The 13,730-nt window shown below is 39.3% G+C and overlaps 1 protein-coding gene across 1 annotated transcript; it reads left to right on the forward strand.

The window, feature by feature from the left end:
• LOC100524268 (olfactory receptor 151-like) lies at positions 6,577–7,555 on the forward strand. The gene has a single exon (XM_005667475.3). It carries the CDS (start codon positions 6,604–6,606, stop codon positions 7,531–7,533), a length of 930 nt encoding a protein of 309 aa, XP_005667532.1. The 5' UTR covers positions 6,577–6,603; the 3' UTR covers positions 7,534–7,555.

The following is a 13,730-nucleotide window of genomic DNA, read 5'->3' on the forward strand; positions in this document are numbered from 1 at the left end:
TCCCTGAGCTCGCTCAGTGGGTTAAGGATACCGAGTTGCTGTGAGCTGTGGTAGGTCACAGACACGGTTTTGATCCCATGTTGTTGCGGTTGTAGTGTAAGCCAGCAGCTGCAGCTCTGATTCTACCCCTAGCCTGGGAATTTCCATATGCCACAGGTGCAGCCCTAAAAAACAAACAAAAAAAAAGACAGAGAGAGAGAAAGGAAGGAAGGAAGGAAGGAAGGAAGGAAGGAAGGAAGGAAGGAAGGAAGGAAGGAAGGATGGAAGGAAGGAAGGAAGGAAGAAAGAAATTAATAGCCTAGACAAAGCTCAGACAAAGACACAAGGAGACCTGTATGCAGATTCCTACAGTCCTTTCTTCATGGCTTCAATATGCTTCACTATCCATTCCAGCTACTTCAGCCTCCCAACACTTTGGTCTTCTCAACATCAAAATGCTTTGTTTGCATATATCTTCTTTTGGCCATGGGCTAGAAAGTGTCTCCAGACAAAGATTCAGGGTGAATATAGGGCCCCCTTATTTGTTCCTCTCCTGTCTGAGACCATCACTTAGCATCCCTCATTGTCCAATATCTAAAAACAAAAATTTTATATATAATGTCCAGTTTTAATTGCTTTTGCTGGAGAGAACACAGTTCAATTCATAGCACATGCCCACAAATGAATACAAGGTATACAAGGTAGGAAAGAGCAACAAAATTTAGAATTAGAAAAACAATAATTATGAAATAACTCAGGAAATTACTAAAAATAAAAGACAAAATAATTAGGAGATAAACTGAGTTAGAAGTAATAGAAGAAAGAGTTCCTGTTATGGTTTAATGGGTCAAGAACCCAACATAGTGTCCATAAGGATGCAGGTTTGATCCCTGGCCTAGTTCAGTGGGTTAAGGAGCCAGCATTGCCACAAACTGTGGCACTGATTGGAACCCTAGCCCAGGAACTTCCATATGCCACGGCCATTAAAAATTTTTTTTTATTAAAAGAATAGCAAATAAACACAACAGGTAATACTTTAGGAGAAACATAAGGTGAAAAGTGTGAAAAGGAAAAGAAATGAAGAAATCTATGGAAAGTAACAAGTGTAAATACAAGGCAAAAAAGATCTCATCTATGGAGAGTAGGAGCCACAAAGAAAACCAATGCAAGGGACAGAACAAATAATAAAAACAATAATTCAAGCAATTTTTCCCAGTGTTAAATATATATTTTTTAATTTGATATGTCAATAAGAAACATCACACCTAAGACAACTGCTAAAGAATGAATACCAAAATATATCCTATTAAAATTATGAGAACCATGCAATCCACATGTTTGAGTTCTTTTTGAAAAGTCCTAGAAACAATAACTAACCCAGAAGGAGTTATTAATCTCTATAGTGCCTAATTTTTTGCCTTGAAACACTATTTCACCACTAAAAGAAACCAAGATCCTTGGAGAAATGATTGAGTTCTGGTCTAAAGAATGAAACACGTGAGAGGAGCTCAGAACATCTTGTCACATCTGATAGTAAATAATATTAGAAACTAATAGCACTGTGTCCAAAAGTCTCAAGAGACCAGTTGAAGAAAATTCCACAGGCCAAAGACAAAAAATCTTGAGCAGCAGAAGGATAGAAATGGCAATGAATTGAAACCCATAAAATATGATTAAATTAGTGAGCCTGTAAAGATACTGAAGAAAAATAGTGAGTCCTCTTTGGAGGATAAGAAGAAACCAAATTATTATATTGAAAATTAGAAAATGAAGCCAATACAAGTGTTTTTACCTGAACTGTAATGGTGGATACATGAATCTATGCTTGTCCTAAAATTGCACTGAAGTAAATGTACACACACACAAATGAGTATAAATAAACCTTGGAAATTTCAAATAAAACTAGTGGACTGTTTATGACAATATGCAGTATCCTGGGTGTGATACTGTACTATAGTTTTTGCAGAATTTACCACTGGAAGAAACTGCATAAGGGTGCACAGGATCCCGCTATATTATTTCTTTTTTTTCAATATTCTTTTTCTAATTTTTTTCTGGTCTTTTTAGGGCCACACTCGTGGCATATGAAGGTTCCCAGGCTAGGGGTCCAGTCAGAGCCTACGCCAGAGCCACAGCAACATGGGATCCAAGCCATGTCTACAACCTGCACCACAGCTCACAGCAATGCTGGATCCTTAACCCACTGAGCAGGACTAGGGATAAAACCCGCATTCTCATGGATGCTAATTGGGTGTTAACTGCTGAGCAATGATGGGAACTCCCTCCCCCCGACACCAACCTTTTTTTTTCGGTCTTCCCGTGGCATGTGGAGTTCCCAGGCCAGGGATCAGATCCAAGTTGCAGTTGTGACCCACACCACAGCTGTGGCAATGCTGGGCTGGGGATTGAACCTGAATCCCGGCTCTCCAGAGACCCCGCCAATCCCATTGCACCACAGGGGGAACTCCCCTCTATATTATTTCTTATTCCTCCATGTGAATCTACAATTATCTCAAAAGTTTAATGTAAAAATCTTCATTAGCAACTTTACATGATATGTATTACTGAAGGTATTGTTGAAAAGCACATATTCTTATAAACATCTTTCCCTTCTGACTGAGAATATATGAGTAAAGACTTCTTATAAGTCCACCTTCCTCTGTCCTCAACATCCTGCCATTCTGTACTGTCAGTCTACAGGTGCAGGAGCACAGTGACAAATTTAGCATTCCTTTACTGAAATTATACAGTTGGTTTTATTAAAATATTCAAATCTATCTTTAAAACCCTTTAAAATAAGCATTTTAAGCCTCATTGATTATGTGCAGTTGTGATAACTAATGATGAGTAGCAGCCATACTATAGTGATTGATGATTATGTTTATGGTAATGAGGGGAGGTAGTTATGATGGTTACTGGTGATTATGATGGTGGTGGTGATGAGGTTATTGGTCATAAAATATTTGCATGGAGCTTTAGACTCTAAGTTTCCTTATCTGCAAGTTGATTCTCCCAATAAAAGGAAAATTAACACACCTGGGAGACAAAAAAAAAAAAAAAAAAAAAAAAAAACATGATTTGCAGCACAGGTGTAAACCAAGACTCTAATTGCTCCTTTCCTAAGGACTCCAGTCTCTGAAGTGACTGCATCCCAGGGGTTCTGCTCATATATATATAAACAGATCCCCAATCTCAGTGACCTATTTTTATGACACTGCTGACCCATTTGAGTAAATAGAAGACTAGGTATAAATCTATACAGTCCTTTCATTTCCTGATATTTATTTTCCTGATTCTTGAAACCAAAGGAACCCCTAAAATTTTCAGAAGACTCTTTTCCATTTTTTCTCAGCACAGGTATTTGATTACAGATTTAAAGTTATTGTATGAGAAAAAATATTTCTCCCATGAACTTCTTTTTCTAATGCATTTTGTTTTCAACCAAATATTTACCTTCCTCTCTAAGTGTTTTTTCTTAGTGTGCTGTGTCCTTATTGGCAGCAATCCTGAGTCACTGATATAACTAGAGATAATAATTGTAGTAACTGATGACAAATATGTTGGTCATGTTTTCCCATTTTATATTATTAGATGATTGTGGGAGTAAATAATTAAATTAATGCTGTTTAGAATTTTCCTATATGCACCACCTCACTGGATGGTATTCATTCTGTACTGCTCTGTAAAAGGCTTTGATTTCTGGTAATAGTTTATTCAAGGTGGCTCTTCTATGTTTCTTATTGTTTTAAGAGGTAGAACTTGAGGAGTTCCCTTAGTGGCACAGTGATTAACGAATCCGACTAGGAGCCATGAGGTTGTGGGTTCAATCCCTGGCCTTGCTCAGTGGGTTAAGGATCTGCTGTTGCCATGAGCTGTGGTCTGAGTCGCAGATGCGGCTCAGATCCTGCATTGCTGTGGCTGTGGTGTAGGCCGGTGGCTACAGCTCCGATTAGACCCCTAGCCTGGGAACCTCCATATGCCACAGGAGCGGCTCAAGAAAAGGCAAAAAGACAAAAAAAAAAAAAAAAAAAGAGGTAGAACTTGAATAAAAGGGGATAGGTAAGATATTTTATCCTATTGTTGAGATCTAGAACATTTTCTCCTTTGTAATAAATGGGAATAATATTCAAAAAATCTTCGTAACCTATGATAGTAGTTATAATGAAGTTAACAATTTAACCACAAATAATTTTACATGCAAAGTTACAAAGCAGTCCTGATTTTCATGTCTTTACTCCACATCCTGAGGATTTCAAGACTCTTACCACTGGAAAGGTAAATATGGTTAGTGCTAGAGTTTCTATTAGTATAGGAATCATATGAGACAAAGTATTCTAAAGTACTACATTTTTAAAAGCAGGTTACAAAAATTCCTTTTGTAGCTCAGCTGGTTAAGGACCCAACCTTGGCTCTGTGAGGATGCAGGTTCACCTCACTCAGTGGATTAAGGAAACTGCATTGACTTAAGCTTTGGTTTAGATTCAGATACAGCTCTGATCGGGTGTTGCTCTGGCTGTGGCACAGGCCCCAGGTATAACTCTGACTTAACCTGTGGGCCAGAGAACTTCCATATACCCCAGGTGCAGCCATAAAAAAAATTTAAAAAAGAGGCAGGTTACAAAAAATTTGAAAATGCGTATTAGCTTATACACATGTACTACATATATGCATTGAAAAAAGTCTAAAAGAATAGTGATTACTATAGCTTGTCTACAAGGAACAATAAAAATGGTATTTTATTTTTGCTTGTCTGTATGTCTGATTTTCTACAAAGCATATATACTGCCTTGATAAATTTCTTAATGCATCTGAAACTGGCAATAAAATCTATCCTATATGTCCAAAATTTCAATAAATTATAATTATTATTTAATAATAAAATGCCAAAGGAAAGATAACATAGTTTGGTGAAAACAAAACAGACTGGTGGTCAGAAGTCCTGGGGTTTACACTCAGTTGTGTGTCTTGCTAGTTTTACGACCTGAGTAAATCCTTTAAGTTTTAGAGCTTCAATTTCCTAAAGATGAGGAAAATAATATTGCCTTCCTCTTTTTTACATGCTGTGCAGAAGCTATCAAATATAAAGCATGTTCAGCCAAAACATTGCTTAGAGCTGTAGGTGTGCAGATTGATAAGGCTACACACTTGGGCCAAGGGAAGAAGCTTATGATCAGAGGAAAGCTGAATTCTAAGTCCCAGGTAATTACTAGGTCTTTGGTGAGTCACTTAGTGTTTGGCACTTCAGTTTTCTCAATGTGAAAATGGGAATAAAAATTCTAATCTACACACATTTTCCTGATACCCACAACATTTAAGAGGAGTTAGTGACACTGACCAAAGAAGAGCATTATACAAAATTAATAATGGTATAAGGGAGCAACTACAACAGTGAATTGTGTTCTATTGGCATCAGGAAAGGGTTGCCAATAGAAATCATATCCAGCAATGATGATCTATGCTTCCTGGGGCCATGTCTATGATTTGAATACTTGGTCACTAGGGAGACCATGGGGCCATGGTTTGATATTAAAATCTGAAAATAAAAATAACAAAATAACAATGACAATAATAAAAGTATCAGTTGAGCACTTACTCTGGACCGTACTATGGCCCAGGGCCCAGGCTTCACCACAAATGCATTAATCAGAACCTCTGTGGGTACAACACAACCATCAATAATTTTAAGTACTCCGGGTGATTATAATATACAGCCACTATCGAGAACCATGGCCTTAGGGTCTGAAATCTGGTGAAAAATAAAGAACAAATTCCAGATACCTAATGACAACTCACGTTATTATAGGAACTGAGTTCTTGAAAACAAAGACTAAATGTGTATTATTATTTTTTACAGTCCCCTATGGAAGTTGTATTACTAACTTCTTCATCTTTCAGATACCTACAGAAATTGTCTTGTAACTCAGTGACACACCTGTAACTAACATATCACCTTGACACTGCATCACCTTGAGAAAAGTATTCATAGGCTCACATTCAGTGAATACTTAGGACTTGCATGGATGACAAGGGAATTTCATTTCTTTTTTTTTTTGTCTTTTGTCTTTTGTCTTTTTGTCTTTTTGCTGTTGTTGTTGTTGTTGCTAGGGAATTTCATTTCTGAAGCAAAGTACATCCCCAACCATAAGATATGAAATATACTGCTTCTTACCTATAGGGTGAGGGTTCTCAAACTTGAGCATACATCAGCATCACCTGGAGAGAGTGTAAAACACAGATTTCTAGGCCCCATCTTCAGAGTTTCTGAGTTGACAGGTCTAGGGCGAGGCCCAAGAATTTGCATCTCTAACATCTTCAAATGGTGCCAGTGATGCTGGTCCAGGGACTACACTCTAAGAACCGTGGCCTAGGATATTGAGAACCATGAAAGTGGTAAAAGGTCCAGATCTTGCCCCCTTTGTCCTCTCATCTCCATGACCTTTCAAAGACCCCGGATCTGGTCTTCCTCCCAAAGCAAATAGCAGGATTAGGGGAGCATCCATCAGGAAGAAACCTGGGATCGCTTATCTGGCCTCAGCAGCTCAAAACCAGCTTCACCTAGGAGTGCAACATGCAGCCTTTCACAGAGATCCTCTCTCCCATCCCCACAGGGCCCCCAGCCAGAGAATGGCTGCAGAAAATCACTCTACAGTCACAGAGTTCATTCTTGGAGGTTTAACCAGTCGGCCAGAGCTCCAGCTCCCCCTCTTCCTCCTCTTTCTTGGGATCTACTCCATCACCATGCTAGGGAACCTGGGCATGATCACACTGATTTGGCTGAGTGCTCAGCTTCACACCCCCATGTACTACTTCCTCAGCAATCTGTCACTCGTGGATCTCTGCTACTCTTCTGCCATTACCCCAAAGATGCTGGTGAACTTTGTGTCAGAGAAGAACACCATCTCCTACACAGGGTGCATGTGCCAGCTCTACTTCTTCCTTGTGTTTGTCATTGCTGAGTGTTACATGCTGACAGTGATGGCCTATGACCGCTATGTCGCCATCTGCAGACCTCTGTTTTACAACACCATCATGTCTCATCAAGTCTGCTCCCTGCTGGTGGTCACCGTCTATGCCATAGCACTCATTGACTCAACCGTAGAGACTGGCCTCATATTGAAACTGTCCTATTGTGAGCCCCTCATCAGTCATTACTTCTGTGACATTGTTCCCCTCATGAAGCTCTCCTGCTCTAACACCTATGATGTTGAGACGACAACTTTCTTTTTGGCTGGATTCAACATTGTAGTCACTGGCTTAATGGTCCTCATTTCCTATGCCTTCATCCTGTCCAGCATCCTCCACATCAGCACCACAGAGGGAAGGTCCAAAGCCTTCAACACCTGCAGCTCCCACGTTGTGGCAGTTGGGATATTCTATGGAACAATGGCATTCATGTACTTGAAACCCTCCACAGCCAGTTCCCTGGCCCAGGAGAACGTGGCCTCTGTGTTCTACACCACAGTCATCCCCATGCTGAACCCCCTCATCTACAGCCTGAGGAATAAGGAAGTAAAGGCTGCCATGCAGAAAACTCTGAGAGGAAAACTTAATTGATGCAAATGTTATTTTTCCTTCTCAATTAATAATCAACTTAAAAATAAGTTCCCGTGATGGAAACCAGTCCCTTCTCTGCATGGCTGGGTGATTGCCTCCTTCCTCCTTCCCTCTTCCTTCCTTCCTTCCCTCTACTCTCATTTCTGTTTGAAGCTAGCTGATTTCAAGTAGACACTTTCTTTCATTTGGGATCCATTTTCCCCATTCCAAGTCCTTTGCTAAAATCTACTATTTTCAGGGAGATAGGATTAAGATGGCAGAATTGAAAGACTGGAGCTCAACTGCTCTCCTAAAAACAAAAAAAAATTTACAATCAAATGCTAAGCAGTCTTCAACCAAATGGTCTGGAAACTTTCAAAAAGATATCCTACTCCAGAAGACAAAAAGGAGGCCACATCAAGAGTTAGGAGGGGCAGTTATGTGATATAAGCAACCCCATACCTCCTGGGTGGGAAGCCCTACAGACTGGAAAGTAACCGTATCACAGAGACTCACCTACAGGAGTGAGAGTTCTGAGCCCCACATCAAACTCCCACGTGTGGGGATCTGGCAGTGGGAGAAAGAGCCCCCAGAGCAGCTGGCATTGAAGGTCAGTGGGGCTTCTATGCAGGAGCACCACAGGACTTGGGGAAATGGAGACCCCATTCTTAAAAGGTGCACACAGACTTTCACATGCACTGGGTCCCAGGACAAAGCTAATTCTCCATAGGATCCTGGGTCAAACCTGACTGTAGTTCTTGGAGGACCTCCTGGGAAAACAGGGGTGAATGTGGCTTATTGTGGGGGAAGGACACTTGAAGCAAAGCTCTCAGGAATATTCAGGAGCATGCCTTTCTCTGGAGGTGGCCATTTTGGGAAAATCTAGCCCCACCCATCAGCACTGAGAAGCCACAGGGCAAACAACAATCCAGGTGGGATCACAGCCCCAGCCTCAGTAAACAGTCTGCCTGAAGAACCCCCAGGCACACAGCCACCTCTAATCTCACCCAGAGACAAAGCCCCACCCACCAGAGGGATAGCATGATTGGGCAGGCATCAGTCCTTCCAATCAGGAAGCCTACAGCAGGCCCCATACCAACTTCAGCCACAAAGGGGGCAGACACCAGAAGTAAGAGACGCTACAACTCTATTTTCTGTAAAAAGGTCACCACACCAAAAACCTATAAAAATTAAAAGACATAGAACTATAAGTCAGATGAGGGAGAAAGGAAAAAACCCAGAAAAACAGCTAAGTGATCAAGAGATTCTCAGCCTCCAGGAAAGACTTTAGACTGTTGATGCTTAAGATGATGTAAGACATTGGAAATAAACTGGAGGCAAAGATGGATAATTTACAGGAAACAGTGAGCAAAGAGATACAAGATATAAAACATAAGCAGGAAAAGAGGCAAAATACAATAACTGAAACAAAAAAATTCATTATAAGCAGGTAACAGGAGTTCCCGTCATGGCACAGTGGTTAACGAATCCGACAAGTAACCATGAGGTTGCGGGTTCAATCCCTGCCCTTGCTCAGTGGGGTAAGGATCCAGCATTGCCGTGAGCTGTGGTGTGGGTCCCAGAAGTGGCTCGGATCCTGCGTTGCTGTGGCTCTGGTGTAGGCCAGTGGCTACAGCTCCGATTAGACCCCTAGCCTGGGAACCTCTACATGCCATGGAAGCGGCTCAAGAAAAGGCAAAAAGATGGGAAAAAAAGAAGAAGAAGAAGAAGAAGCAGCTAACAGCAGAATACAGGAAGCAGAAGAATGAATAAACCAGGGGGAGGACAGATTAGTGGAAATCGCTGATGTAGAACAGAAAAGAGAAAAAAGATTGAAAACAAATGAAGAGAGTCTCAGAGAACTCTGGGACAATGTTAAATGCACCAACCTCTATATTATAGGGGTGCCAGAAGGAGAAGAGAGAGAGAAAAGGACAGAAAAAAATATTCAAAGAGATAGTAGCCAAAAACTTCCCTAACATGGGAAAGGAACCACTCACTCAAATCCAGGAAGCACAATGAGTACCATATATAAAATAAACCCAAGGAGGAACACCCCGAGACACATATTAATTGAACTAACCAAAATTAAAGACAAAGAGAAAATCTTGAAAGCAGCTAGGGAAAAGAAACAATGTACAAGGGGACCCCGATAAAGTTATCGGCAGATTTTTCAGCAGAAACTCTGCAGGCCAGAAGGGAGTGGCATGATATACTTAACGTGATGAAAAGAAAATACCTCCAACCAAGATTACTTTACCCAGCAAGGCTGTCATTCAGATTTGAAGGAGAAATCAAAAGCTTCACAGATAAGCAAAAGCTAAGAGAATTCAGCTTTACAGCAAATGCTAAAGGAACTTCACTAGGCAGGAAAGAAAAGGCCACAACAAGAAACAAAAATACCACAAATGACAAGGCTCACCAGTAAAGATACATATACAGTAAAGATATGAAATCATCCATGCACAATTATGCCACCAAAATCAGAAATCATGAGAAGAGGAGGGTACAAATGCAGGACACTGGAGATGCACTTGTAATTAAGAGAACAACAACTTAAAACAATCTCATATATATATATGGACCCTTATATCAAAACTTCAGAATAACTGCAAACCAAAAATCCACAATTGATACACAAACAAATAAGAAAAATCAACTCAAATACAACACTAGAGATAGTCATCAAACCACAAGAGTAGAGAAGAAGGAAAGAAAAAAGAGCAACAAAAACAAATCCAAAGCAGTTAATAAAATGGCAATAACAACATACATATCAATAATTACCTTAAATGTTAATGGACTAAACGCCCCAACCAAAAGACATAGACTGGCTGAATGGATACAAAAACTAGACCCATATATATGCTGTCTTCAAGAGACCCACTTCACTTCTAGGGACACATACAAATTGAAAGTGAGAGGATGGAAGAAAATATTCCATGCGAACGGGAATCAAAAGAAAGCTGGAGTAGCAATACTCATATCAGACAAAATAGACTTTAAAATGAAGAATATTTTAAGGGACAAGGAAGGTCACTACCTAATGATCAAAGGATCAATCCAAGAAGAAGATATAACAACTTTAAATATCTATGCACCCAACATAGGTTCATCACAATATATATAAGGCAACTGATAACAACCTTAAAAGGGCAAATCAACAATAACGCAATAATAGTGGGGGACGTTAACACCCCACTTACAGCAATGGACAGATCATCCAGACAGAAAATCAATAAGGAAATATAGGCCCTGAATGAAGCATTAAACCAGATGGACTTAATAGATATTTATAGGACATTTCAACCAAAAGCATCAGGATACACATTCTTCTCAAGCGCACATGGAACATTGTCTAAGATTGATCACATCCTGGGCTACAAATCCAGCGTTGGTAACTTTAAGAAAATCGAAATCATATCAAGCATCTTTTCTGACCACAATGCTGTATGACTGAAAATCAACAAGAAAAAAATTGCAAAAAACACAAACAGGTGGAGACTAAACAACATGCTACTAAACAACCAATGGATCACTGAAGAAATCAAAGAGGAAGTTAAAAAATAACTAGATGCAAATGACAAAGATACAACATTCCAAAACCTATAGGATGAAGCATAGAGGAAAGTTTATAGCAACACAAGCCAACCTCAGAAAACAAGAAAAAGCTCAAATAAACAAGCTAACTTTACATCTAAAGCAGCTCTAATAAACAAGCTAACTTTACATCTAAAGCAGCTCGAGGGAGAACAGACAAGACCTAAAGTTAGTAGAAGGAAAGAAATCGTAAAGATCAGAGCAGAAATCAATGAAATAGAAACAAAGAAAGCCATAGAAAAGATCAATGAAACGAAAAGCTGGTTCTTTAAAAAGATCAACCAAATTGATAAACCCCTAGCCAGACTTATCAAGAAAAAAAGAGAACTCAAATCAATAAAATTAGAAATGAAAAAGAAGTAACAACAGACATCACAGAAATACAAAGGATCATAAGAGACTACTATATGCAACTATATGCCAATAAAATGGAAAACCTAGAAGAAATGGACAAATTCTTAGAAAAGTACAATCTTCCAAGACTAAACCAAGATGAAATAGAAAAGATAAATGGACCAATCACAAGTACTGAAATTGAAACTGTGATGTAAAAACTTCCAACAAACAAAAGTCCAGGACCAAATGGCTTCACAGGCAAGTTCTATCAAACATTTAGAGAAGAGCTAACACCTCTCCTTCTGAAACTATTCCCAAAAATTACAGAGGAAGGGACACTCCCAAACTCATTCTATGAGGCCACCATCACCCTGATACCAAAACCAGACAAAGACCACAAAAAAAGAAAACCACAGGCCATTTTCACTGATGAACATCGATGCAAAAATCTTCAGCAAAATACTAGCAAACCACATCCAACAATACATTAAAAGGATTGTACATCATGATCAAGTGGGGTTTACCCCAGGGATGCAAGGATTCTTCAATATCTACAAATCAATCAATGTGATACACCACATTAACAAACTGAAGAATAAAAACCATATGATCCTCTCAATAGATGCAGAAGAAGCCTTTGACAAAATCCAACACCCATTTCTGATAAAAAACAAAAAAAAACTTCAGAAAATGGGCATGGGGGACTCTACCTCAACATAATAAAGGCCATATATGACAAACCCACAGTGAACATTATTCTCAATGGTGAAAAGCTGAAAGAATTCCCACTGAGATCAGGAACAAGACAAGGATGTCCACTCTCACCACTACTATTCAACATAGTTTGGAAGTCCTAGCCACAGCAATCAGAGAAGTAAAAGAAATAAAAGGAATCCAAATTGGAAAGGAAGAAGTAAAACTATCACTATTTGCAGATGACATGATACTATACCTACAGAATCCTAAAGACTCTGCCAGAAAACTGTTAGAGCTCATCCATGAATTTGGCAAAGTCTCAGAATACAAAATTAATACACAGAAATTGACTGCATTTCTATATACTAACAATGAAAGATCAGAAAGAGAATTAGGGAAGCAATTCCGTTTACCATCGCATCCAAAGAATAAAATACCTAGGAGTAAACCTACCTAAAGAGACCAAAGGCCTGTACTCTGAAAACTATAAGCCACTGATGAAAGAAGTCAATCAAAGATGACATAAATAGATGGAAAGACATACCATGCTCTTGGACTGGAAGAGTCGGTATTATCAAAATGACTGTACTACCCAAGGCAATCTACAGATTCAATGCTATCCCTATCAAATTATCAAGGACATTTTTCACAGCACTTGAACTCAAATTAAAGTTTGTCTGGAAGCACAAAAGACCCAGAATAGCCAAAGACATCCTGAAAAAAAAGATGGAGCTGGAGGAATCAGGCTCCTGGACTTCAGACTATACTAATCTATGCCAAAGGAAGCCAGAATATACAATGAAGGAAAGACAGCCTGTTCAATATGTGGTGCTGGGAAAACTGGACAACAACATGTGAATGAATGAAATTAGTATACTTCCTAATACCATACGCAAAAATAAACTCAAAATGGACTAAAGACCTAGATAGAAGACCAGATTCTATAAAACTCCTAGAGGAAAACATGGGCCAAATATTCTCCGACATAAATGACAGCAACATCTTCTCAGACCCACCTCTTAGAGTAATGACAGTAAAAACAAAAATAAACAAATGGGACCTAATCAAGCTTAAAAGTTTCTGCACAGCAAAGGAAACCCTAAACAAAACGAAAACACAACCCACAGAATGGGAAAAAAAATCTTTGCAAATGAATCGACTGACAAGGGATTAATCTCCAAAATTTATAAACATCTTCTGCAGCTCCATACCAAAAATATAAACAACCCCATCAAAAAATGGGCAGAAGATCTAAACAGACAGTTCTCCAAGGAAGACATACGGATGGCCAAAAAACACATGAAAAGATGTTCAACATCACTCATTATTAGAGAAATGCAAGGCAAAACCACGATGAAGTACCACCTTACACCAGCCAGAATGGCCATCATCAAAAAGTCTACAAATAATTAAGTGCTGGAGAGTGTGTGGAGAAAAAGGAACCCTATCACACTGTTGGTGGGAATGTAAATTGGTGCAACCACTGTGGAAAACAGTATGGAGATTCCTCAGAAAACTAAAAATAGAACTACCATTGGATCCAGCAATCCCACTCCTGGGCATCTGTCCAGAGAAAACCATGACTT

Source organism: Sus scrofa, chromosome 9 (assembly GCF_000003025.6).
Source record: "Sus scrofa isolate TJ Tabasco breed Duroc chromosome 9, Sscrofa11.1, whole genome shotgun sequence".
NCBI lineage: Eukaryota > Metazoa > Chordata > Mammalia > Artiodactyla > Suidae > Sus > Sus scrofa.

What these genes read in the sequence shown, in the direction of transcription:
- LOC100524268 (XM_005667475.3), top strand. Translation starts at nt 6,604, where the DNA reads ATGGCTGCAGAAAATCACTCTACAGTCACAGAGTTCATTCTTGGAGGT.